This window comes from Centrocercus urophasianus, unplaced genomic scaffold (genome assembly GCF_019232065.1).
Source record: "Centrocercus urophasianus isolate 14NV4802_14NV808 unplaced genomic scaffold, USGS_Curo_1.0 seq_27, whole genome shotgun sequence".
Classification (NCBI taxonomy): domain Eukaryota; kingdom Metazoa; phylum Chordata; class Aves; order Galliformes; family Phasianidae; genus Centrocercus; species Centrocercus urophasianus.
The window spans coordinates 11,423,589-11,450,231 of NW_024884833.1; the positions used below are offsets into that span (position 1 = coordinate 11,423,589).

Genomic DNA, 26,643 nt, shown 5'->3' on the forward strand with positions numbered 1-26,643 from the left:
TTTTTTTAAAAAAAAAAAAAAAAAAAAAAAAAAAACTTTAGGTTGTTTACTGGTCAGTTAGTACTAACAGAATGAAAAAATAGCCAGTTACCATACAGTCAATAACCAATCATAAGTTACACAGATGCACTAGAAGTAACTGGAGTAAGAGTTTTATGTTCTGTAAATAAAAGTCACACACAGACTAAACTAAGCAATTGATACGGCAAACCTCCAGAAAAGAAAATTTAATTTTGAAAGTTTGTTCAAAGGCAAGATCTATTCTAAACTACATGTAATATTTTGAGTCTGAATTTCACAACATTGTGGAATATCAAATTTTTGAACACAAAAACACTTGGCACTTTTGCAACTGAAGAGAAACAGGAAGAGAAGGGGTATAAGAGCACCCTGAACTATCCTTTTAAAGATGTTACTTAGTGAAATCTTATAGCATACTATATATGATCATGTACATGGAGAAGGCTGGGGAGAGCAAGAAGAAGAAACAGCATAACCACCAAGCCAAATGTCAAAGCCACTGTATCTCCTAACTGTATATGCACATTCTCACATACTCACAGACAAACACACACACTGCAAACCTCCTTCCTCATTTCCTAAGAAAGACATTGAGAATCCCACTCTTGCCTAGTATCGCTCAAAGAAATACACCCTCATAGATCCAAGGTTTCAGGAAAACACAGCTTGAAATTAGTTCCACAGTTAAACTGGCAAAGACTTTTAACTTCTGTAACTCAATAGCTACAGAAGCTGAAAACAACTGTCTCAAAATACATGCAGGGAGCTTTTGGTAAAGCAATTGTCATATCCTTCTATTAAAATACAAGCAAGCAAGAAGAAAACCAACTAACCCACAAACCAAAATCAAACAGAAAACAAAACAAAGACCAAACAATAAAATGAGGAGTTTAGTACCATAAACTTATTTGTTAATTTATAACTGTTTCTTTTTTCTTCTAATTGAGAAGAAAAAACAAAGAGAACTCAAATTCACCTATGGCATCAACAAGCAGAGCTAGCTTTGTTACTCAATGTGAAAGCTGCATGTGGCCATCTCCAGCAGATTAACAGATTAGTATAGCAATAATCATTCAAGACATAACCACTTAAAAAGCTGTTACAATTATGATATTTGGCTGATTATTTTTCTTTTTAAAGATTCTCTTAGGCAAACTGTACTGCAGTTTGTGTCTAAAAGAAAAAAGTACTATCAGGAAAGCACAAATTAAGAAGTAAAGGAGTCTGTCCAGATTCAATTAAATAAAATGCTAAGGCCAAACACAGTCATAACAATGATTTACCACCTGTTTTGCAACTCTATTCCTGAAAATCCTAGAATAAACATCTTAACTCTGAATCAATGTTATAAACTAAGTTGCAATAAAAGGTTTGTTTGATTTGTAAGCACATCTTTTTTTTTTAATAAACAAAATTAAGATCAAGTATCCCTGAAATCATTCTGCTCAGAAACCTGGTTCCTATAATCGTCTTATCAAAACACTCAACACAACGTTCTGCATAAACCAAGAGATATTTTAATTGTAGACAAATAAGCCCAGTACCGTGAAAATGACAAAAAGGAAGACAAGACAGACAAACAATACAACTTCTGATCATTACTTAATGTAGAAGTGGAAACATTAGCAGGAGTGTCGGTACTTACTGTGCCTGGCTCTCTGTCTGCTCCCGTAGTAACCAAGAAATGCACAGACATGCCCGTTCAGACACAGAGGCAAGAACAGAAATAAAAAAGGGGGGAAAACAAATTAGAACACAAGCCACGAACAGTTTTAAAATGGCTTTTATTTATATGAGTCATTGCACATTCCTAATACAGTGATCTCCTGAAAATTACAGTATTTTGTAAACAAGATTTACAGTTTAACCATACACAAAGCCTAGTTTTATTTCATGACATAATAAATTATTTTCTTTTCAAAAATTAGTCAAGTGCAATTTTGCCCGATATTTAATCGCACACTAGAATTTAAGCCTACCAAACTAAAGCAACAGATGCAATTACCTAAATCTTTTGTTTGAACACATTCACTTCAAAATTGAAATTCTCATTCCTCCCTACTATCCCACCCACCCACTTAACGACATTATTTGCTTTAAAAAATTACCCATTTATGCAGTTTAACAGTTTTCCACAATATGGTGCAGGCCACTGGTGTTACACTAAACATTTACCAGAATGTCAAAATGCCCCGCAAACTACAGAGCACATGACACCTAGTGATCCCCATTTAAAATATTGAAAATTTCCAAGCTGAATTTTGCTTCACTGGTATATATGCAGACATTTTTAAGTTTGCCAGAAGTTAGTTGTTATTCTATAAAACTCAATTTCTTTAGAGATGCACATAATTCGCAGCAATGCTCAAATCTGACAGTGTCCTAATCAGGTCTGCCATGCCTCTCACCTCTGTGGTGCTCTGCATCGTGATGCTTCTTGTCATCTTTTATTGCCAAGTGAGACTGACCACCCAAAGCACTAGAAAGGGCAAGGAGGCCAGCACTGCTTCCAAGTGGAGGGATTCCTGAAGGCTGAAGTCCTGATGGATGTGGTGTTAGAGGCACTGGAGGTCCATGGCCATGGGAGAGATGTTGAGCCTGCAACTGCTGCTGCTGTTCCCAGTGGCATCATCATCCCCAGAAGAATAATGTGATTTGGGAAGGAGAAGGGAGAATAGGTTTGGTTAGTTATTGAGAACCAACAGTGGATTTTTATTATTATTTAATCTAGGTTCTCCTGTTTGTCCCAGCACACTAGACACTGCACTACATCATGCTGTCTGTGGACACTTCTGATCACATTCCACAAAGCAAAGAAGGCTAGCTGAATATCTGCTATAGAGTCTGAGAAAAACATTAGACTACCAAAAGTCACTTTGTTTTGGACAGCCAGTCTTTGTCATAATATCACCAGTGACAAAGATCAGCAGCAGAATCTGCAGAATTCCAAAGAAGGCTTCACTACCTTTCCCTTTCTATAGGGAGGCATAGCACTGGCTTAGGAAAACAAAAAATTCACTGACAAAATCCAAGCCATGCCGTGCTCCTCAAGTGTGAAAACAGGAACTTTATACTTCTTGTAGCTATATCTATATTTTTTTTCTAGCTAAGCTTGTGAAGAAAATTGTTAACAAACATTATGCTTTGGAATAAATTTTGAGTTTAAAATCCAGGTATTCCAAATAACATTAATAAGATAATGGAAATTCCAAAGCAAACATGGTACTAATAAATTAAAATCTATTCCAAACTCAGATAGCAACATGAGTACAAAAGAGTGGATGTAAAACCCAGTAGCCAAACTGGCAACATGAACTTCAAGCAATTTTAGGAACAAATTCCCTAAAATGGAATATCTTAGTATTTACTCAATGTGGGAAAGTTATTTTCTAGTTGAAGTTGTTATGGTTCTACTAACGTTTTCCAAGACCAGCAAACCATTTAACTTTGTCCAAATTGCTCAGCACAGATTCATTCAGAAACTTAGGTTTCAAAACCACCTTTAGCTTAGTCATAGCTCCCCTTTAGTTTGCTACAGGAAAAGAGAAATTCTTCCTATTTTTTGCTTTCTTGGGCCTGGACACATGAACAAAAGACAACAAATCTTTCTCCTTTAACCATATTCCACCATCCCTCTGCTGAAAGTAAACAGCATAAAAGTAGCCAAAGAATATTACTCCGCTCATTGGATGAAACAGATGTCATACAAGCAAGTATCTGAACAGGATGTCTTAGCCAGGCATGAAAGACTGATCCACTGAATGCCATCTATCCTAGTAAGAGCAGCTAACATTGTTACAGTTCTGCTGTAAGGTACTATAAACTCACTTGGAATAAAGGTAAAATAAAACTCACAATACTTCACAAATTACTCCAAAATACCCAGTCCAAAAAAATCTAAAATATATTCTTCCATAGGTTCCAAGACTTTATGATAAACCATTGACATAACATCTGCATAACTACCTACAGAAGAATGTAATTACTATTCAGATGAGTGTACTCCATGCTTTCATTTCTCTCCTAACACATGCCATGAGCTTTTTAAGAATGTCTGTAGACATAAACAGATGAAACTGCAGAACTCCGGACTAAACTTGAAATGCTTTCACTTTTCTGTTGTCCCCAACTGCAAATCAGCCATCATTTACTTGTTTTTGATACATAGTATAAACCCCAGAAAAATACCACAATCCCCTCAGGCTATTCAACAAAGCCATGATTTTATGAATGTTTTGTCTTCTCACACAAGAATTTCACAAATTCCTCTTCAAACACAGTGTAAAAGGCTTAATTAGCCTTTGCAGGAATGCATACATTCTCATCGCTATTCTTTCCAACCCTCACGTACCTGTTAAAGGCAAGAGACAAGACTTTTTTCTTTTAATATTTTTAAGAACCTAAAAAGTAACATTTTGAAGGATATATTTAGAGTTATTTTTATTTGAAACATTTACTACCTCCTACAAAATAAAGTAGTGAAACATAATTGCTTCTTCTTCTTCAGAAGTATTCATAAAGAGCACAGAAAGTCTGACAGAAATGCAATCTAGTTTATTTTTTTCATCGAGGCTCCAAGGAAAAAGATAACTTATCCTCCCAGACTGTATCAGTAAATTCCAGAACAATTCCTCAAATCAGGGGACAACTTGATCTTTTGCAAGGTTTTGAAGCAGATCATCTTGAAGGAAATCACACACCATGTGCAGAACAACAGGAGGATGAGGGCTAGCCATCATGGTTTCATGAAAGGCAGTTCCTGCTTGACCAACCTGATCTTCTATGATCGAATGATCTGCCAGGTGGATGATGCAAAGGCTGCAGACGTAATCTACCAAGAATTTAGCGAAGCTACCGACACTGTCTCCCACATCATTCCCCTGGAGAAGCTGGTAGGACAGATACACTTTTTGCTGTGTTAAGAACTGTCCAGTCTCCACAACTGATGGTGAATGCAGTCACATCTAGAGGTCAGCAGTGGGGCCTGTCCTGTTCAATATCTTTATTGATGACCTTGATGAGGGCACTGTGTGTGCCCTCAGTAGGTTTGCAGACAACACTAAGGTGGGAGGCATCACTGACCTTCACAGGGGTAGGAGAGTCCTACTGAGAGATCAGGACAGGCAGGGTCACAGGGCTGAAATCAGTGTGATGAAGTTCAACAAGACCAAATTCCAGGTCTTGCACTTGGGCCACAACAACCCAAGGCAATGCTACAGGCTTGAGGCAGAGTGGCTGGAAGACTGCGTAGAGGAAATGGACCTAGGGGCAGCGGTCAACATTCAGCTGAACATGAGCTAGCATGGCCAACAAGGCCAATGGCATCCTGGCTTGTATCAGAAATAGTGTTGCCAGCAGTAGCAGGTTAGTGATCATCCCTTTGTATTCAGCACTGGTGAGGCTGCACCTTCAGCACTGTGATCACTTTTGGGCCCCTGGCTATAAGAAAGACACTAGGCCCCAGAGAAGGGCAGTAAAGCTGGTGAGGGGTCTGGAGCAGAGGCCTTATGAGGAACAGCTGAGGGAACTGGGATTATTTAGTTCTAGAGAAGGGGAAGCTCAGGGATGACTATACCCCTCTCTACAACTACCTGAAGGGAGGCTGTGGGGAGCCTAAAGGTCAGCCTCTTCTCCCAGGTAACTACAGGGAATGGCCCCAAGTCGCAACAGGAGAGATTTGGGTTGGACATTAGGAAATACTTCTCCAAGCGTGTGGTCTGGCACTGGAACGGACTGAGCAGGATGGTGGTAGAGTTAGTGACCCTAGAGGTGGTCAAGAAATGTTTAGATGTTGTATTGAGAAATATTGGTGGTAGGAAGACAGTTGGGTGGAATGGCCTTGGAGTTCTTTCCCAATCTTGATGACTCTGTGATTCTTTAAGATGATTCTTTAAGAGAGATGGTACTTAATTCATTCACCTCATCTATGACCACCTAAACCATGTGGACATTTTCCCTTTAAGGCATGCAACACACATGCATCCACAGTACTGTAATACATTCATAGCCTTGGTCTTGTCCTATTATACTAGTTTACCTAGCTGTGGTATGAAATGGGCTAAGAACAGGAAGTGATTTCTCTCCCTCTAAACAGTTTCATGGAGAGAAATCACCTCTTTTCTTCAACAGTGAGCTCAAATTAACATCTTTCACAGAATGAGCATGAAAAAAAAAAAATCAAAACAGGGAAATGAAGTTAAATTATTTCCATTCTTGTCCCTATGGCTTCAAGAAGATTCCCTTTTTTCTTACCTCTCTTGCCCAGTTTAATTAGCAAACAAGTAAATCCACACAATTACAGGAAGCATTGCTTGATGTCTTTAGAAACCAGACTGCTAGGGACATGTTATCTGCAATTACCCCAGCTCTACTTTGTAGCCTACTCACATCCAATGTATTTTGAAAACCCTAGAAATGAGGAACAGATTAATTTATTAGAATAAAGTCCTTGAAGCTGAAAATATGTGACAAAAATGGCAACAACTGCTTTCTCTGATAGTACTGCATATGTTAGCCAGGAAGCAATGCTCTATTTAATGTGTAGAGCAGAATATGAAAGCTCCAAGGGGAAAATGCATCTCTGCGCCACACAACACCTTAATGCTTTCCAAAATGGTTACTGAGGGCAACAGTGGAAAGTGGTCTGCAAAGATGCTGAAATGCACAACACTGAACAGACTGAAGACTGGAAATTTGATCATGGTCTTTAATATCAGTGGTGTAGATTGGGTTTAATGTTTATTAACTGAGAGCCACTGAAGCTTAAGATTGATGTATACGATTTATGTTTTATATCCTATTTACAATAGGCTCCAAAGTTCTTCCTAACACACAGATAAAGATGACCCTTTCCAGAAACTCTTGCCCTATTATTTTCTTATTTATACATCTTTAATTGTTAAGAGTATATTGCACTCTTTCTAAGAGGGGAAAATCTGCACATAAAGAGAAAAACTAAAGACTGGGGAGATGGATAACAGTAGCGCCCACCAGATGTATTTAGTAGCTAGGCATTTGCCACTGTAGATCCTAGAAACAATTATGTTATGCATATAATGACTTTCCTGTCACTTCAAAGACACTAATGCCTGCTCTGTCACCTTTTAAGAGCTTAGTAGCAGTGAGATATAAAACTGAAGAACTTGGCAGCAGTACCATGGTCCACTAGGCATGTTCATTAGCACTTAATTAAAAACTAGACACCTGCCATAAGAAATGTGCTCGAAGAAGGATGAGTAACAGGTCTGTCTTACTACCAATTATTATCATTACTTGCAGAGTAAGGGCTGTGTCCAGCTTCAGAGGGATATGGGAAGCAGAGAAGAGAGCAGTGATGCATACCTAAGTAACTGCACTGAGATAATTAGCCAGAGCATTGATTTTAAGAGCATCAATAGTTCACTCAACATTTCGTTGCAAAAGCAGAAGTTCTTTATATTTTCAAAGGGAGGAAAGAAATATACATTCAGCTGAATTAGATTTTATTACCTCTTTTTTTTTTTTCCTACTAACCCCCAACCAGACTGCGAAGACCCCAAAATTAACATGTGAAAAACACAGCCCTTGCTTCTCCAAGCAAGGACTTCCTAGCAATTCTAAAAGTCCTTTATGTCCAACATTCTAGTTTTAGCTATAATGAGCTCTTTAACCACAATTAATTTTCAATCTCTATTGCAAGCTTCCAGCAGCAGTTAGAGTAAGCCTTTGTTCATGCATAGAAAATCTACATCACAGCAAGACACCTCTTTTTGGCTCCTTGTCTATTAACATTGACCATGAAGTCCTACAATCTTCCTTCTCCATGTAAACTCAAACAGTGGAAAAAGGCTATATGTGGTTCCAAACTATAACAGATGATTCTTCCAGTGCCTTTCTGAAATATCATTTGAGAGTAGAGTTCTAGAAATCCTTATCAGCACCCGTTCTGCAAATACTATTTTTGTATCCCACCCCCTCCCACCCCCCCCCCAGACACCTGTTGAGGGCAAGAGTGATTCAGAGATCCAAATGCAGGGGGAGCTAATTCATGTCAATTTCTGTAGAGCACAATTAACATAACTTTGTTGAAATCAAGCAAGGAGACGGATACATAAGAAAAACTTTTTTTAAAAAAAAGTTACTGCATTCATTTGCATTTCCATATTCTCTCCCTTCCCAAAGGAATATCTTCAAGTTTTTCATTTGCGTGATCAGGCAGAAGGAGGTGAGAATCGGTATCAGATGTTTATGGCCAAGAACACGAGTGCCAGTGCGAAAACACAAACAGCCAGCTACAGCCAGCTGACAACACAACAATCTTTTCTCTCACATTAAAAAAAAAAATTCCTAGGAACAGTGCTGTAATTGTAACCTTTCAAAAAAAATGGAAACAACATAAGATTATGCTCCTGTCAGATCCAGTATACTACCTCACTTTGAAAAAAAAAAAAAAAACAAACCAACCAGGAGCAAACAGAAAACAACACATCATTCACATTCACAACAGCCTAACCTATAAGAGTACTCTCATTTGACAGCCTAACCCATCAATTCATTACTTGCATTTAAATTAGTTGCTTTAGAAGAGCTAATAGGTGTGAACATTTTGAATGATGACAAAACTTTCCTTTAAGAATACACCCACATTCTTCCCTACAAAAATGAGGAGACTAATACATAATCATATTCAGACAAGACCGTTCAGCATGGATTGCTTACTTATTCCTCAATTTTCTAACTTTACTTCAGTAATGGTGTGTTTCCACTTCTCTGCTTTTGGATGCTTCATTTTCCTTAATATTATCAACTATTAGACAAACTGATTACAAAATGTGCTAACAGTTTCTTTACGTTCTTGGTGTCATTAAAGTTGAAAAGACCACTAGGACTACCTAAGATCAGCTGCTCAGCCAACACCACCATGCCCTCTAAAATCCATGTTCCTCAGTGGAACACCTACACTTCTCTTGAAAATCTCCAGGGACAGTGGACCCCAACACATCTCCAGGTAGCCTCTTTCAAAGTCTTATCAATCTGAGAGGAATTTTTTACCTAATATCCAATCTGAAGATCAACAAGAGGAAATAAAAAGTCCTGCATCCGGCAGGACTGAGGAACTGCCACAAACACACGTACATACTGGAAACCACGCAGCTTAAAAGCAGCTCTGCAGAAAAAGTCTCAAGAGTTCTGGTAGACACTACACTGAACATGTCCGTCAGCATGCTCTTGATATGGAGAAGGTTAATGATAACCCTGTCTGTACTAGGCAAAGTATAATCAGCAGGTCCAGGGAAGTAACGCTTGCCTTCTTCTCAGGACTGGTAATGACAAAATTGTAGTGCTGTATCCAGTTCTGGGCTCCCTTCGCAATGCAAAAGGAGCCTGGATCTACTGCAAAAGTCCAATGAAAGGTCATGAAGATGACAAAGATGACTATCCTAGAGAAAAGGCTCAGGAGGATCTCACCAAGATGTCCAATTCCTCTTCTAAAAGTTCTGACTTAATTTTGACAGATAGGAAGCTATCAAACAAACTTGAAAATGCCTGCTACAGCATCTCTGGCCTCTGAGCCAAGAATGGAATCTTCGTAAGTTTGTACAACTATCCATTATGTAAACAAGTCACACTGACTAGGGTAAGGGAAGAAAAGGTTTCCTCACACAAAGAAAGCATCTTCAGCAAGCCTTTTCCATCTATATATAACATGAAATGTCACTTTGTTACAGAGACTTAAGTCCACAGAAGGACAGATTGGCAAAACATATGCAAAAATATTTCAGACAAAATTTGTGTGACAGTGACATAACTATTTTAAAACCAGACTGTTTCATGGGAAAAGAAATCTTTTTTCTTTTTCATGCTTACTACAGAAAATGCCTAGATAATGTCTGAGTATTACCACTCATCTTCAACTCCATTCTAAAAATCAAACATTTTACTGAGTAGAGGATAGATATCAGAAAGCAAATATCAAAGAGTACAAAAGAAGATGAGTAATCAAGTTTCTTTCTTTGTTGCTATTTTTATTACAGGAATTTGTTTTAAACTGTCAGACTTCTGAACAGAATAGTCTCAGAAAATTTTCACAGTTCTTAGTTCCACTTCTTCAAATACCTCAAAGTATACTAATAAATCTCAACTGCACATCTTACCAAGGTTTTTGAAACAGTACGGGCTGTACAAATTGCCTCACACAGAACAAAAAACGCAAGATATACTGGCATAAAGGTTGCTCCCCCCCACATACTCCCCACAATTCCCCCTCCCTCCCCACAAATTAACTTCATCTAAGATAGTTGAAGTAAGGCTGAGAAGTTATATTTCACTGCTCTGCTGATAGAGAAACTTCAAGCACACTAATAAAGTCAGACTTTCTGCCACCTTTATCTATATATAAAACCCAGAGAAAAGCAGATACAAAATAGCATGTAAAAAGCACTCAAGTACTGTAAAAAAATATTAAGTATACGATTTTATGTTATTTCTGTTTTCCTTTCTTAAATCCTTGTCCACCCTATGACCAGACTCCCTCTTTCTTTGGTGTTATATCCTTCCTTTTCAGGATTCCTTTTCATCTCTCTTTTCAAGGAGGATCCCATAGCAATCATCTCTCTTCTTCTCTTTGTTCTTGGGAAATTTTAAATAGGAAAAGCAAGATTGATTTCAAATGATTCAGGAAGAAAAACAAACCAAACATGTTTCATGCACCAGTGCTCTAACTACAATTTTACACCGATGCATACCTACACCACTGTAAAACATACTTCTACAGATTTGTACTGCACAGTTTTGCCATGAAATACTGAACATGGTCAACTCTAGAGCCTGTTTCTTCTTCCTTTTGTGTAGAGATCAAAATACATCCTTTAATCTTCCTAATGTAAAGAAAGTTAAAAGCATAACAACTCCCCATATGCTTCCTCTGTAAGGTTAAAAGGTATTTTTTATCAAAAGGAAGAAAAAAAGTACTTGCAGTCAAAAAGCTGTCATACCAACTTCTCTGAAACAATAATACATATCTGTTGATTAGCAGTGTATTTCAGAAGAAAAACTATTCCATGGAAAAATTAAAACACACATGAGAAGACAGATCCTCACCTGGGGCAAACAAACCATGTATGTATATAGCTTATCTCTAAAGAATTGGAAAAATGGAACTGGGAAAGCAATTCTCAATAGCAGCCAAAGTAGTTACCTTGAAACCTGAACTTAAGTAGCAAAACTCTAAATTCAGTTGTCCACTAAAATAACTGAAAGCCTTTTTGAGAGTTCCTAAAAACCACTAGCAGGTATGAAATGTGTATTCCAGTAAATGTCTTATAATACGTTCTGTATTTCATGAAGAATTCAGTTTTTTTTAAATAAGGAAAATGACATCTCATCACAAAAAAGGCTTGGGTTGCTATCAATTCAAGTATTGCAGTCATTACCAGCCTATCTACAAGTACACACAGAGTATTCCTGTGAAATCACAAGATCCCATTTCTAAAACAGTAGTTAGCTCCATAAGAACAGACAAACAGCTTTTCAGTGCTCTGCAATATAATGCAAATAGAAAATAAAAAAATAAAAGGCCAGCTTGTTAACTATTAATTTGTTCCCACATCACTGTTACAGATCAGACACACAGACTGAAAAGGAGAAAGTGGTACTTTATCTTTTCCTTAGCTCTATGCTGATCAACAACTTTAATATTTGCTGTGCTTTTCAGTCTCACTTTTAACAGCTAGCCTTCTCTGCCCTTCCTTCTAGCATTTTAGAGAACAAGTCAAGCACTGGAATTAAAAAGATGAAGAGATATTACACTTCAGGGTACTTCAAAAAGATTACTTTTAGAGTGACAGATGTGGGTGGACCCACCCAAATGGATTTGTTACCACACCCAGTGAAAAGTCAGCTGTTTTTCTAAAATATCAATTAGCTATTTAAGAAAAATTCTGTGATAATTATAAATTGCATAATTTTTAACATCCCATTGAGAGGAAATAAGTATATAGCCCTGCCAGAATGACTAACACTTTCACAAGAGCAAACCTGCATTAGCAGCCTAGCTATTCTTGGGAGCTGCTGTAGCTTGTTCCACACTGGGAGGGCTCTCCAGTGAGGACACAGAATCCTGCCAGCAGATGGAATTCTTCCAGTTCAGCAGCATCTTCTCTCCAGGGTGCATTAGCACTCCATTGGTACAGCTGCATCCATACAAGGGCTTTCGAGAACAGAAGAGGTTCTCAATACTGCTTTCATGGAGGAGGGAAGTAAACAAGCCCAGAACTCCTCTCATAACAAGTACAGACCCACAGAAGCACTGTTAATGCTTCTATCCAGCAAAATAGCAAGATCAGAAAAATGAAGCTCTTTTGCTACCTAGCATAACCTTATATGTACAGGCATACTCGTGTATGCAATTATGTACTTATAAAATTATAGAAGTTCCTGTGTATATTTATTATATGTAAACTTTTCCAGTGAAGGCAATTCTTCTGAAAATGTTTATTAAGAGTCTGGAATAATAACAGATCCTATCTTAAGAGTTTTATAACAAATGCTAGAGATGAGCCACAGAAGATCAAGTTCTAAAGACCCCTGCACTAACAGTGACACATTTCCCCCTTAGGTCAAAAGTGCAAAAATGAAGTTAGTACTAGAGAAAAAAGAACACATCAATGGATGAATCAGAAGTTTTTACAAGGACTGTTCTGAAAATAATGCCTCTTATTTTATTATGTTGGTCCATTATGTCATAGGTGAATGTCAGTTGCCTGGCAGTAGAGGCTGAGCATTCCCATCAATATTCCATTACATTTTGTTGTTATACAAGAGATGGCAGCAGAGGGGCAGTCTAACAAAGTGGCATCAGGTAAGAAAGCGTGTACAAAGCAAAGGTATGTCACTGAATCCCTCCCTGGAGAAAAAAAAAAAATGGCACCCACTGACATTCAGCAATACTTGCTGAACATTTGTGGAGACTGAGCAGTGGATGTGAACATAGCAAGGTGATGAGTGGTACATTTCAGCAGTGGCAACAGTGACATGAAAGACAAGCTATGCTCCACATGGCTATGCACACTTCTACAAGCACAGCATGCAGGCTCTTAGCTCTGCATTTTTGCCAATAACGTGTAATGGTGACGGCTATGTTGAAAAACTGTTTTTTGTAGCTGAGAATTTGCTCTGTCAAATACTGTTACTGTGCTCTTTACATCTGTTGTAATTTCCATGGAAATAAACAGGAGGCACTACTTTCAGAGAGATCTATTAGAGGGCTGATGCCACAGGGTAGCATGGGCTAGAAGAACAGAGGAAGAGTGTAAGAAAGAAAAGTCTCTGTGGAGGAAGACATTCAAATTGTATTCAATTGTATTCAAATGTCTTTGACCTGTCAATTCTGAAGGAAAGCAACAAATTCAAAATAGCATTAAAAAAAAAACAAAAAAAAAAAACAGAAAATAACCTTAAATCTCTACCTTTTGATCCAGATAAGACATTGGCTGTTTTCATGAAACAAGTTATTTTCTTCTCACTGCTGGCAGCATTAAGACAGGCTTTTCTTCTTTTTAAATCAGACAAGTACATACTTCTTGTTATGAAGACTCACATGCAAACCTTAAGACTCTTGAATGAAGCTGTCAACACACTGCTTCTGGCTTAAAGAAACTGCCAACATTTTTTTTTTTTTTCCTGGGGGCAACCCACTATAGTAATAGTTCCAACTATTACTCACTTTCTAACCCCAAATCTATGTATTTGCATTTTTAATTACCAGTAGCATGCCATTGCCATCCAAATACATTTGCATGCTCCTGCTATTACAATGGCAAAAAACAACCAATTCAAGCACACACCAATTTGAAAATGACTTTAGTACTACTCACTGTGAGTTTTTATTACTGAGACATGAGTATAACAAAGCATTTCTTTTCCTCCTTGCTCTTTCATTCTTCAGAAATTTAAATCTTGCTGAGGACAAAAATAGTAATCTAAACAGAAATTTACTTTTGGAAGTTAAAATCCAAAGTTCAGTATAGTTCTTTAAGTGACATATCACCTGTTTGTCCCAGATACTAGCAACTACAAACATGTTTCAGAGACACCAAAGAAAAGTTTCTTAGTCATAAGACTACCACATTCATGTTCATTTCACTTTTCCAACCCATGCACAAGCTTCCTGGAAATTCCCTACATCCGCTATCAGTCACCTCAGAAAACATTTCAAAACACTACTACTGCTAACCCTTGCTTTTGCTGTCTCAGTGTTACTAAATGTTTTTTGATTTAAAAGCTACGATTAACTAGCACCTTTAATAAAAGTATGGAACATTCCCAGTAAATTAAACATTATAGAAGACAGCAGCTCTGATAACTGAAGAATTAGTAATCAATGGAGTTACCAGATATAAGGAATCCTGAAAACTCTTTAGCATTCTGATGACATACAGCAAACTGCTATAATGAGCCATAACTTTGCCACATTTTCAGTAGCTCCTAAGGCTATCCTAACCATCCATGCTAATCCCTCATTCAAGAGCAAAATCAAGCGTTCCCTTCTTCTCCAGCCAGTCCTCCTCAAGATCCCTACCTCTACTGTCAGCATCTTTCTTCCAAGAAAAATATAGTGAGTTGGTGTTTAATACTTAAGTGCTGAGATTCTTGAAGATAGAATATATGTGTACAGTTTCCTGCTCATACTGGCTCTGCCTGTCAATCACTCAGTTTTGTTTTGCTTCAAAGTCTCCCCAGAACAGAACTTTTCCCCTCTTACTTCACCTATTACAATAGCATTTGCTTCTCCTTCTCCTAAGAACTACATTCTTAGTTCTTTTTAAATCTTTAGGCTTCATTCACTCATTCCTCTCTCCAACTCCAAAGTGGTCGAATTTACAGCCCTCTATCATTCATTATACAACCTCAAGATCTCATTTTATTTAATTTAAAGCAACTAGACAGTTTCCCCTCCCCTTGAGGCATAATGCAAATCATGGCTGAGGAGGATCTAAAGTAATGCTACAGCTGCTTAGTTCTTCCCTTGCACTAAGTTCTGCATTCATTTCTGCTCTAGTCTGTATTTCTATTTTATAATGAAACATACAGCCTAGTTATTTATAGGCTTTCTAAGGATTAACTACACACTCATAAGAATAAACCCTCAAGAGGTTAACCTCATCCTCTTAAGCTTCACACACTACAATCCCAGAGATAGCTGGCAACCACAGCCAAGAGGGGAAAAAATAATCCTGCATCTTGCTAATCCTTTAGCCAATCACCACATGCAACAGTGGAGGGACCTCTAAGAGACCTATAACTCAATCAGTCTCAAGAGTACTGTCAGTCCAGAAGGTATTCATTTCACAGAACCATTAGCAACCCACCTCAAAACTTAAAGACAGTGCATCTAAAATGCAATGATAAAAAATATTCCAGCTTCTTGCTTATATTTCTCATTTCAGATATTTGCATAGTATTCTACTTTGAAATTGTTCCAGTTAATTTTGAAGCAGAAAAATCTAAAACATTTGCATTGTTTACATCTAGGTAGACAGATCAATTATAACCATCTTTTACCCTTCCCAGTATGAACCTTTCCAGGATATCATATCTGTGAAAAAAATCCCTTTGAGTTAAACCACGATTACCTATAAACTCCTCCATATTATGATCTGTATTCTCCCTTAACCCTTCTTGCAACTACAGTAGTTACAGGTGTACCTTGAATCTAAAGTGGTTTTGTGTTGTGCTGTTGTGCTACTATTTTTCTTCCTCCTTCCCCCCTGCCTTGTTATTCTACTACCTAGTATACCTGCTACTTTTTTCAACTTTAAATACAACAAATATTAAACAGCACGATTTACAAAAAACAAACAAACAAACAAGGTTTTTTGTTGTTTTTGTTTCTGGGTCTTTTTTTTTTTTTTTTTTTTTAAAGTTACACTGCTATACAGCTAGCTGGAAAGTTAAGCCTTCAAGCACGTGCAGGAAAAGCATAAGGCCAAAGATATAACCATTTAGACCAAAATATAATTACCACAAGTTGTAATCAACCCAGAGGTTTAGCACTCGTAAGCTAATCAAGAACAACTGTATTACTCTTTTTCTAATGTGTCAATATTTTGTTTCTATTTTTTATTTAGATATATCCTTAACATATATCCATACTCAAAAATCCATACATCCTATATCCATACACTGACTCAAAAATGTGAATTCTGACTTTGCAAATTCTCCAAAAGGAATCTGACCAGTCCATGAGGAAAACAGTCACTAACCTAGTTTGTCCACTAATAGGATTCCATTTTTTTTTCAACTAGGAAGACATTTATAAAATAAAGATGGTTTGAAAAAAAAAAAATTAAGAAAACATTCCCACTAATTAAAGACTTTGCTATCTTCTAGAATTCAAACAGAGCCCAGCAGCAACAAGAACTGTTTTTTGCTCTAATTTAGGCAAGCTAACTGGGAAACTCTTGAATTGCTTCGTACCAGAAAACAGTGACCTTTTAAGACAGAAATGAAGAAGGAAAAAAGTTAAACACCAACAAAAATGCAAATTTTATCTAGTCCGGAGAAATTATCCAAGTGGACAGCAGCTACAGAAGTTCAGCACTCTTTCTATTCTAAAAATTGACTATACACAACTATCCTCAGTAGTATAATCCTAGAGGGCACGCAATCTTCTTCTGTTACAGAATGCTACAGCCTATTTGCATTCTAAAAAAAAGTTCCATGATCTTTCATGCTCATAATAGACGTCTAAACCGTTAAACTACTATTTCTTTTCTCATCTTGAAAGAGATTGCACTTTAACAGCATGGCCCTTCCATTGTTCTTTACACTAAGTCAGGTCCCTAAACAATACTGACAGCTGCTATCAGACCAGGCCATGCTTACTTCCAGCGCAGCTGCCTTGTGTAGAAACAGACAGGCCTCTGATGTCTCCTCCCCTCTGGGGAGAGGGCTTGACACACTGCGTGCTCAGTGAGGGAGACCAAAGGTCCACTGAATTGTCAACCCAATTTTATGCTATTTGGATTTTTCAGGATGCACACGGCCCCTTTTAAACAAAATCAAGCATATGTCAAAAGCATGAAACTTATTCTGCAGCACAAGATAATTACTGACCACATAAGGCTATAAAAGATCATTGTGTCACACAACTAATTTTAGCAAAATACATAGGCATACACAGACACAGCCAAAGACACCGTACCCAATGTGATCATTTCCTTACTCAGTTTTGGGCTGATATGGCATCACCCAGAAGTCTTTCAGAACACACAGTGAAGTGCTTACTCTGATGAATCCCAGTCTATTTAAAAGTGAAAAAGCTGGGGCTTCTACTCCTATTAATTGTGTATGGTACTTGACGATCCCTATTGCTTTAAAAACACTATTTCATGCAGACTTAAGAAGAGGTGAATGACATCATCAAGATATAAGATTTGGTCGGCTAGGCAGCACTACCTTAAGCTCAGTAGAATTGTTTTTAAATATGCTTTTAATGCATACTTCCATTTACTGCATATAATATTCTTTAAAAGTAGCTCATTAAAAAGAGCTTTCAATTCAATTTTCATTGTAAAGAACTCATTTCAAAAAAAAAATGCAAGAAAGTACAGTTCTCTAATCTTTGCTAATCAAATATCACAGATGTACATGTGCTCTATGAATACCTGATTTGATCTTTGAAATAAAGTAATTCATTACACAAGCAAAGAACAGAGGACATTGTGACAAATACAGATGTAATTGCAACGGTTTTTAGAATGTGATTAGCAAACAAACTAAGTAACAGTCAAATTTTATATGAAGGTGAAAAAACAGCTCAGATTTGAAAGGTAGGGGTATGTTTATGCAAAGCTAATCCGTCAAGTGTAATAAAGCAGCTTGAATAAAATTTAAGCTGAAAATCCACTGAAGCTCCCCATTTCAGGGAGGAAAAGCTATTAAGAGGAAATGAAGGTCACCCTCCCAGTTTATTTCACCTAATTGACTGCCAATAGCTTACCACAGACAAACCGACCGCAGATCTGCAATTGAGAAACTGATGAAAGGAGAGTTTTCAAGCTGAGGCTCATTCTTTTAATCCTCCCTTGCTCTTATTTTTTTTTCCATCTCCAGTTGGGATGTAATTTTAAGCACAGATGGATTAACTGGTTCCATTGTCTGTAGACGTCACTGGACTATGGCACTGTTAATCCATACAGCAGCATGTCTAATTATCATTACAAAGTGTCTGAGGGAACCATAAAGACCAGCAGGGCATCTTCTCACAAGCAATTAACATAAATTGATAAATGAGTAATTTGAATCTGCTCAAGGCGCACACATATGAATAAAATCAGAAAGGACGGCTTCTTGTTTCCGCTACTTCTTTCACTTAGTCTGGAAGGACAGAAAACATGAGAAATATTCTAGACTTAGTGGGGGGGAAATGAACTCATGCAGTGGAAGGAATGTATGGTTCAGAAAGTTCATTAATGCAAAACAAATGACTTGTGATTGACAATCAGTCACAAGCAAGTAGCATTAACTTATTTCAGAATATTTAGAAGCACAAACTTGGTGAAAGGCTTTTAGAGCCCTGCGTCAGTCAATTAATACTACTTCAAAAGCAAGTGAAGTTTCTTTTCAGTAGCTTGCTAATTTAAAATTTATGAAAGACTCGCAAGAAGGCAAAAGAAAGATGAATGAATAGTTGTACAGGCTGTAAGGACTAAATGAATGAGGCAAAGGTAACTACCTCAACTGACATACAATACTTACAAATAAACAAGCAACTGTCCTAATCACTGCATTTCTTGCAGTAGAAGTTGTTCCACACAGCAATCTAAGCAAAATATTAACTTTATCCCTACTAAAATCTGTGCAAGAAAATCAAACATACTTGTGCAACACTGAGCATCAAAACAGTGTTAGATGTCAAAACATTAGGCTTATTTTAAAAACAGTAAAGAAATAATATATGAAAGCAAGTTATACACACTGTAGGAGGTAGACCTGGAAGGCCACGTACCCCGATGATGGCATTCAGTTCAGCCATGGTCACTTGTTTGGCACGTTCTACAGCTTGAGCCACTTGCTGCTGATGCTATTAAAAGAAGAAAGGGTATAAGGAGGAATTTGTGCACCAAATAAAACCAGGAACAAAAATATCTGAACAAGCAGTTTCTTTGGAGAAGCTGAAGCTATTTGCAAGATACATCTCATGCAGATAAAAAGGAAACAGTACTCCATTTCTCATCCTTTCCATCAAAAGCAAATGACAGCCCTGATTGTAGCCAATTCATCTCTCCCCCAGTGCCACCTTCAAAATTGATTATTCATTTTTCAAAAAATTAATGTTTAATAGGGTTAGCAGGACAGTAACGTCATCTTCACACTAGAAGTAATTTCAACATTTATATACTGTGTCAACACAGCAAAACCTACAGAAATCTTAAAGTGAAGAATAAATGCTTCACTGAATCCTAATATGAACTGCAAATACTCTGTAAACTGTAGAGTTTAAAAAGGCACACCCAAAATAACACCCTTCAACACATAGCAGCAGCAGTTGACTACAATATGCTACAATCACAGTCATTCAGAACAGATGCAGGTCTGCAACCTTAAAAAGCATTTTGCATTTAACTACTCAGTTTTTACACTAGATTTTGATACAAATGATGTAGACAATGAGCATACGTATTTTCACTGGATGAACATTTGACAACTGAATATCAAATAAGTAATCACCAGAATCAGAAATGAAATCATTTTTTTTTGCATTGTTGTTGATTTTTTTTTATTATTATTTAAAAAAACAAAACAAAACAAAAACAAAAAAAAAAAAAAAAAAAAAAAAACACCACATACTTCCCCTCTCCTCTGGGAATGGAAAAGGCTGAGCCATTGTCAGTAGTTTGAACTCAGATCTGTTAAACCAAATTAGCAGGGGGTTTGCACACTTCAGCTATAACAGATGTTCCTTGCACTTGTGCATTGTGATAAAATTAACATCTTAAAACTAGCTAATTTGCAAACAGAAAAGCAACATAATTGCACTTTAACAGCTGAACAGTTTTACTTACTTCCTGAGACAAAAATGGGATGACTTGTGCACAGATTGTATTCAATCTCTTGGCGATTTCTGTCTATGGAGGAAAAATAAGCATTTTGATTAAAATCGTGTTTTCTGCTAGTTCCCACATATCAGGTACCGTACAGGATTGTATTAGGTTAACACTGTGGAGTAAAAAACATAGCAATCCATGTCTTCATGCCAGTACAAATACTAATAGTTAATATTTAAGCCTAAATGAATACAGAGATATAGTTAACTACTCTGGGACATCTGCTCTGTCTGAAGCACCTAATCTGTATACACATTTAGGCACAAATCTGATCCTTGTATATAGCTAATTAACAAGTACAGCATTTTTGAAAAACATTAAGTCCACAATAAGGCCTTTTAAAACTAAAATTTATTGTTACTCAAATTACCAAGCAGCCTAACATGAAGGTGACAGGCATGCAAGAAGAATGTTTCTTTCATGATCAATTTTTTTCTGCCAATTACAAGGCAATCTTAGTTTTGCTGACAGAAAGAAAACTACAGGAATACAAAATACTAGAAGAGAACCAATGAAGAGTGGGTAAGAAAGACAAAGGCTTCTAAAACATACTTACTAAGACAGAATTAAAGTAAGGACATCGGGGGGAAAAGAAAAAGGTAGTCAGTAACAATAAATCAGTGAAACCACAAGTAGCAGGAGAACAATAAACCGATGTAGGAACAGCCCTGTGCTAAGAGCAGCACAGAACCACTCTAACTAGTTACTATCACTAAGATATATACAGTTTTCCTTGTTTTTCTGTTGTGTTTTAGGATATAAACGGAGAAAATCACTGCTGAGAATTGTCGGCCAAATTACATGCCAAAACCTGAACAAAGAGAAACTCAAGCGAGTCAGATGAAAACATTGCTAACTTATCTGCTGAGCCTTTGCCCCAAGCCTTCCCATCACCCCAGATTTCTTACAAAAACACTGAGATGTGCTGATGCTTACACATCAGACAATCAGTAATTAGAAAACAAAAGCCCCACAGTGCTTCTGTGTCTCAAGAAACATGTAACTTGAGGTCTAAGTGCAACAGACAAGCTTTAACACCTCTTTTCCCATCAGACTTCTAAAACTCCTCTCTCTGATGTAAGTTGAAGTATTCCACTTGACCTACATCAGTTATTGGCAGGTCCACATGCCCCGTGGATCTCCTGAACACTTTAGAGATCATTTCTTTCTAGGTAAAGTGGCTTCCTCATGCATGGGCATTGAACAAACTGCCACTTTCCAGCAACCCCTTCTGTCCCCCACAACAATGCAAATAGGTCTCTAACAGAAATATCCATCTTCTTACACAAGACTAAACAACAAGCAGCTTTGGTCCATTTCTGTTTTGTTTGGTCTATGAGCATAAACTATGAATCATTCCATTCACTGGTAATAGATAACTATCACCAAAAATAATATAAAGGAGTTATTGGCATGTCCAAGCTATCAACAGATCTGTTGGTACCTTAAGTTCTCTTAAAGAAAAAAAGACATGTATGATGACTGTGACAATTTGCTATTAAAAGGCTTAAAGAACACAGATAGTAAGCAATGAAAAGACTGCCACTTAGCAGCCTTACTGTTTGAGAGGTGGTTCATTTCCAATAAGCTAGCCCTAGACCAACAGGATTAGCTTTGTTTTCAGAAGCTAAAGTGAACTGCAGCAGGTTTTAAGTGTGAAAATAAAAATTACAGAAGCAATTTGGTTTATCCTAAAAATTTGTTTTAGACTGCATGGCCCACACAAAAGAGTCTCTCTATTCCATAATTTTGAAAAGTAACCTTATTGTCACTGTGAAAAGTCTATTTTGATAACAGCCTAGAAAGCACGCAAGTCATATACATTATTGTATTTTCTCACAAGTTCCCAAGCATCTGAGCTTCACTGTGACGGTGTAAATACAGAACTACACACTAACACAACAGCACATAACATCACGTGCTAGTTACCAGTCCCAAGAAACAACAGTTATACTTTTGAAATTATTTCTTTTCTCTAATAATCCTATCAAAAAGGATCAAACAAGCCTGGAAGAGAAAAAAAGGCATATAATTCATCTGAATTACGCACAAGACACAGAAAGGATGAGACACACTTGCCTCTGTTCTGCATTGTAATATTAATCAGAGATTGTCTGCTTATTGAAAAATTAGTGTTGAACCCAGAAAGAGGTGCAGCCTTTCCTCAGTTAATCTTGTTTTAAATTGATTGTGTCAGTACTACAAATAACTAACTGAAAAGTGGCACTGAAATAAAGCATCTTTCTGAACCACAGAATGGCTTGTGTTGGAAGGAACATCAGAGATCATCTAGTTCCAAGCTCCTGCCTTGGGCAAGGTTGCCAACCACTAGATCAGATTAACCACAAACCCAACAAGACCAGCCTTGAATGCTTTCAGGGATGAGGCATCCACAGCTTCTCTGGGCAACCAGTTCCAGTGCCTCACACACCATCTGAAGGGAAAAATTTCTTCCTAACACCTTCTGAAGCAAGGCATCATCACATATAAAAGCATCTCCTATTCATCCACAGTTGTGGGTAAATTTAGGCATACAAATCATAAACAAGTGCTTGTTTAAAGATGTGCTGCTACTGCTACAAGAGCCAGGTAATCGGCATTCACTCTGGAAGAAAACTAAAATTCTCTATTCTGCACCTCATAACTAAAATCTGCTTGTTTTTAAAAGGCAGTCTGCATACTGGCACTCTTTCCCACACACAATTAAAGTACTTAAAATTATAAAAATTATTTATTTACTAGCAGATCTCTATAACTTCTTTCTTTAAAAAGAAAAAAAATAATCAAATAACTAGTAGAAAGTACTCTTACTAATGTTTTTAAAATATCTTTGTTCTATAATTAGAGTTACTTAACTAGGTATTACAGCACAATTCACTTAATCTTCATTATCAAGAACTGCAAGAGGTTTTTTTCAGCATTGAGAAAAAGAAAATTCCGTACATTTAAATACAAATCAGGTTGTTAAAAATGAACTTTCAGCATCCAAGACCAAATAAATTTGAATAGGTGTATTTTTATACATACGTAGATAGATACACACTCCCAAAAAACATCTTTGAATGAGTCAGTCAGGACAGAACATAAGTAATTGGTGACACTAAGGCAAGCTATAGTTTTTTAAGTTAGGGCTCATACACTTAACAGTTTAAAAATACTTATCAGTTACTTTCTTTCAGAGGTTTCACAGTATAACATGCCTATTATCTAATTGCTGATCTTGAGTCACATAGAACAGACCAAGGAATGAGTAAACAAAGAAAATTCTGCAGAAAGTCGCATGGAGCAGAGACAAATATGTCTAATTGCGTATGTTCTCCAGCTCTTTGGTAAAGCAGACTGCAGAAACCTGAATCTCTCATGAAAGCCCTCCTAGCTCAACAGCAGCTCTTAGCAAAGCAACTGAAGAGCCCTTAATTGTTTGTGTCCTTAATGCAGTACCTCTTGAACACATTCACTTTTAACAGAGGTCTCGAGTGTGAGACCTATCAAAGAATGACCAAACTACATCATTGAGTGGTTCTTGCTGTAGCAATGATTGTCTTCTGATTTATTTGCAAATGACAAGCTTGTCAGACCTCTGACTGAAATGCCACCCTCCCTTCTAAAGTATAATTAAAAATTAACATGAAGGAAATCAGCTCCATTTTGTAAATTAGGTTGAGCCTTATTTTTGGCATTACTCATCCAATTTTTTGCCTTCATTCCATATCATTAAGGACTCATTAAGGTCAAAACATTTGTTGACCCTACACTGCCAAACTCAAGTGTCCATACTTAGATGTGTCACTTGCTAAAATGAATTCCTAACATAATGACATAGAACCAAGCAGCCAGGCTAGTAACTAAATATAATATTCACTTAAGTATCAAAGTGTTTTCCTCTACAGCAGTCTACTTCAGATCATTTAATGTTTTGACACCCTGTACATCACAAAGCACCATGTAATATCTCATACTTATCACAATTTTCTTAAGCAAATGCAGATTTTTGCACTGGTATGGGAAGAAGCAAGAACCCTATTTCTACTCAGATTTCTCACTACGCATAACACATTTCATCATTCATAAAAGAAGCCCTAGCCAGTAAGAGTCAGCACTCTCATTTCTAACTGAAAAAAAATGCAACTTCCACCTCAGGAAAATTAGTTTATCATTGATGAGATTCAGAGTTTCCAACAACAGCTGTGGTTTTGCTCCAGTCAGAGCCTCCCATATTTGTCACAGCAAGGACTAGCTATAGCAACTACAGTAAACTAAAGCAGAAATTAAATCTTAGAAGACATTATTGTGACAATCAGCTGTATTATGACAATTGTTGCTTTATTAGTTTTGAGACTGCACAAAGCTGTCCAGGTCTACCATTACCAAACAATGCTAAGCCAGAATAGTCCACAGAAACTCATTTTTTCTCTTGCAGATTGCATTTTCTGTAACCAAAAGTTAGATAGGTGTTTGAAGTACTCTATCACCATTTCTAAAGTTCAAGAAATTCTGTTCAAGTTCTGCACTTTCATCACATTTTTTCCTACTTCAATTATTTCAAACTAATTTAAAAAAAAAAAAATCAAAAACATTTGTCATCTAATTTGGAGGAAGACAGCTTAGGAGAAATATTGAGAAAGCTTCAGAAAAGGAAATTCAAGAAAAGCAACACTAAAACCCAAGGTTACCATGATAATGAAAAAGCAAGTCCTAATCCATTCAATTAAGTCAACCTGCCTTCAATGCAGAGAAAAGAATATACAGTCAAATATTCATAAAGGCTTTACAAGTTAATTCTGAAGTACTATGCCTCCAATTACACTTTCAAAACATAGGAAGCCAAGCACAACACTGAACTACTTCTGGAAGAAGGAAATGGATTTCTTGATATTTACAGCATCTAACACAGCATTCCAACAGATAGTAAAGGTTAATGTTGCATTTTTGGTCATTACTGAATTATTTGAGATGATCTGTAGTAGGGATGAGGAGAAAAATCAAAGGCTGTGATGATGCAACTGACTTGACCTCAGACCAATTTTCATCCCCATATGTCTAACAGGCATGTAGATAAAAGCCCTCTTTATGGGACATGCTTGACCATTTTTAATCCCTGCTGCAAACCAGAAACTAACTGAAAACTATCTCTACGAAGACCCTGGATAAGAAACTGCAAATGTACAATTTAGTCTTAAACTGTTAGTACCCATTTTTATTTTCATTCTTCTTGCAGAAACACTAGAATAACCTGCACTGAAGTGTAGCAGCCTTTATTCTTAATGTGATTCAGATCTTCAGAGACAACAAAAATCACACCTATCATAGAGCACATAAAACTCACAACCAACGTTTCACAGAGCATAACTTCTAATTTTGCCATGGTAAAGCTTATGCAATTTCAAGAATGCGTTGCTAACAATTTGGGGATGGGGAAGATGTTGGATGTATGATTAAATCTCAATATTTAAATATTCAAAAGTCTCAAATGATTAAGGCTAGCATTCTACGAACTTTGCTGTTTATGAGTTACTGAATCCACATTAAGCACTGAGAAATTAATGCCCTTTTATTTAAAACTAATACACCACAATCTGTTTTGGCAATAGTTGCAAGAAGGAAGAAAAAAGGCAATATACCATGTAGAAGTTTAGGCCCCCATAGTATATCAATGTCAAGCAACAGTGTGTCAAGCTAAGATTCAATTCAGGTAAGTGCCACTGCCAAATTTTCTTGTTCCCAGGCGTGCTTTAAGATTATTTTATTGCTTAAAATTTAATTTGTTCCAACTCACATCTCCATGACAACGTTGGCTAACCCCGCAAATCATTTGGGTAATTGGATATCTTATCTTTCTATTCCTCTCAAATCAAATGATTTTGCTAGAACTGCAGCAGCCAATCAAATTTACTCGTCTCCTGAGTAACAGACTGGGAGAAGTAGCCACATTCATCTCCCCTTTACAGCCATATTAACCACCACGCGACAAACTGTGGAAGTTGGCCTTCAAACTGTATTTTAAATTATAAACACTGTCATTACTAACGCTCACACCAATGGGAGGAGGAGGGAAGGTTTATTCTCCACAGATAGTTGAAATCCATACTGACAAGCAGCAATGGGTAGCATTCACTTCAGAAACAAGAACAAACTCTGCATTTGAGGGATAAGCTGTCAGTTTAACATGACATATCATTAACAAATACAGTTTTCCTTCTGCCCCACCAAGAAGACTAGCATGAAAAATCTTTAGCTATGAAAAAAACAAAACATCACCATATTGCAGGTGGGAGTGCAGAAAGAAAGAAGAAACAGAAATATTAACAGAACAAAACCTCAAAATGACGAAGTTGCAGAATGACAGTTTCCAAATGTGCATTTATTATCTAAGCTACATTTATCTGAAGCCTCTTCAGGTGTTACTTTATGTTACAGAAAGGTCATGTTAATTTAAACATAGGGTGGATCTGAGACACAAGCCAACAGCTACACTCAGCGAACATCTACTATAGATTTGAACTTTATTCAACTGTAAAGTGACTGGATATATTTC

General features: G+C 37.0%; 1 protein-coding gene across 8 annotated transcripts in view; it reads right to left on the reverse strand.

Annotated features, from left to right (window-relative positions):
- TLE1 (TLE family member 1, transcriptional corepressor) overlaps positions 1-26,643 on the reverse strand; it is a 69,723-nt gene that overhangs the window by 29,503 nt on the left and 13,577 nt on the right. For 3 of the 8 annotated variants that reach the window (XM_042826753.1, XM_042826758.1, XM_042826761.1), the window contains 4 exons: positions 20,067-20,129; positions 18,980-19,084; positions 2,430-2,634; positions 1,667-1,683 (listed from right to left, as the gene is read on the reverse strand). In XM_042826753.1, the coding sequence (XP_042682687.1) occupies positions 1,667-1,683; positions 2,430-2,634; positions 18,980-19,084; positions 20,067-20,129 (390 nt within the window). The remainder of the gene's footprint in view (positions 1-1,666; positions 1,684-2,429; positions 2,635-18,979; positions 19,085-20,066; positions 20,130-26,643) is intronic. The other 5 variants (XM_042826757.1, XM_042826760.1, XM_042826756.1 and 2 more) reach the window with 3 other exon arrangements.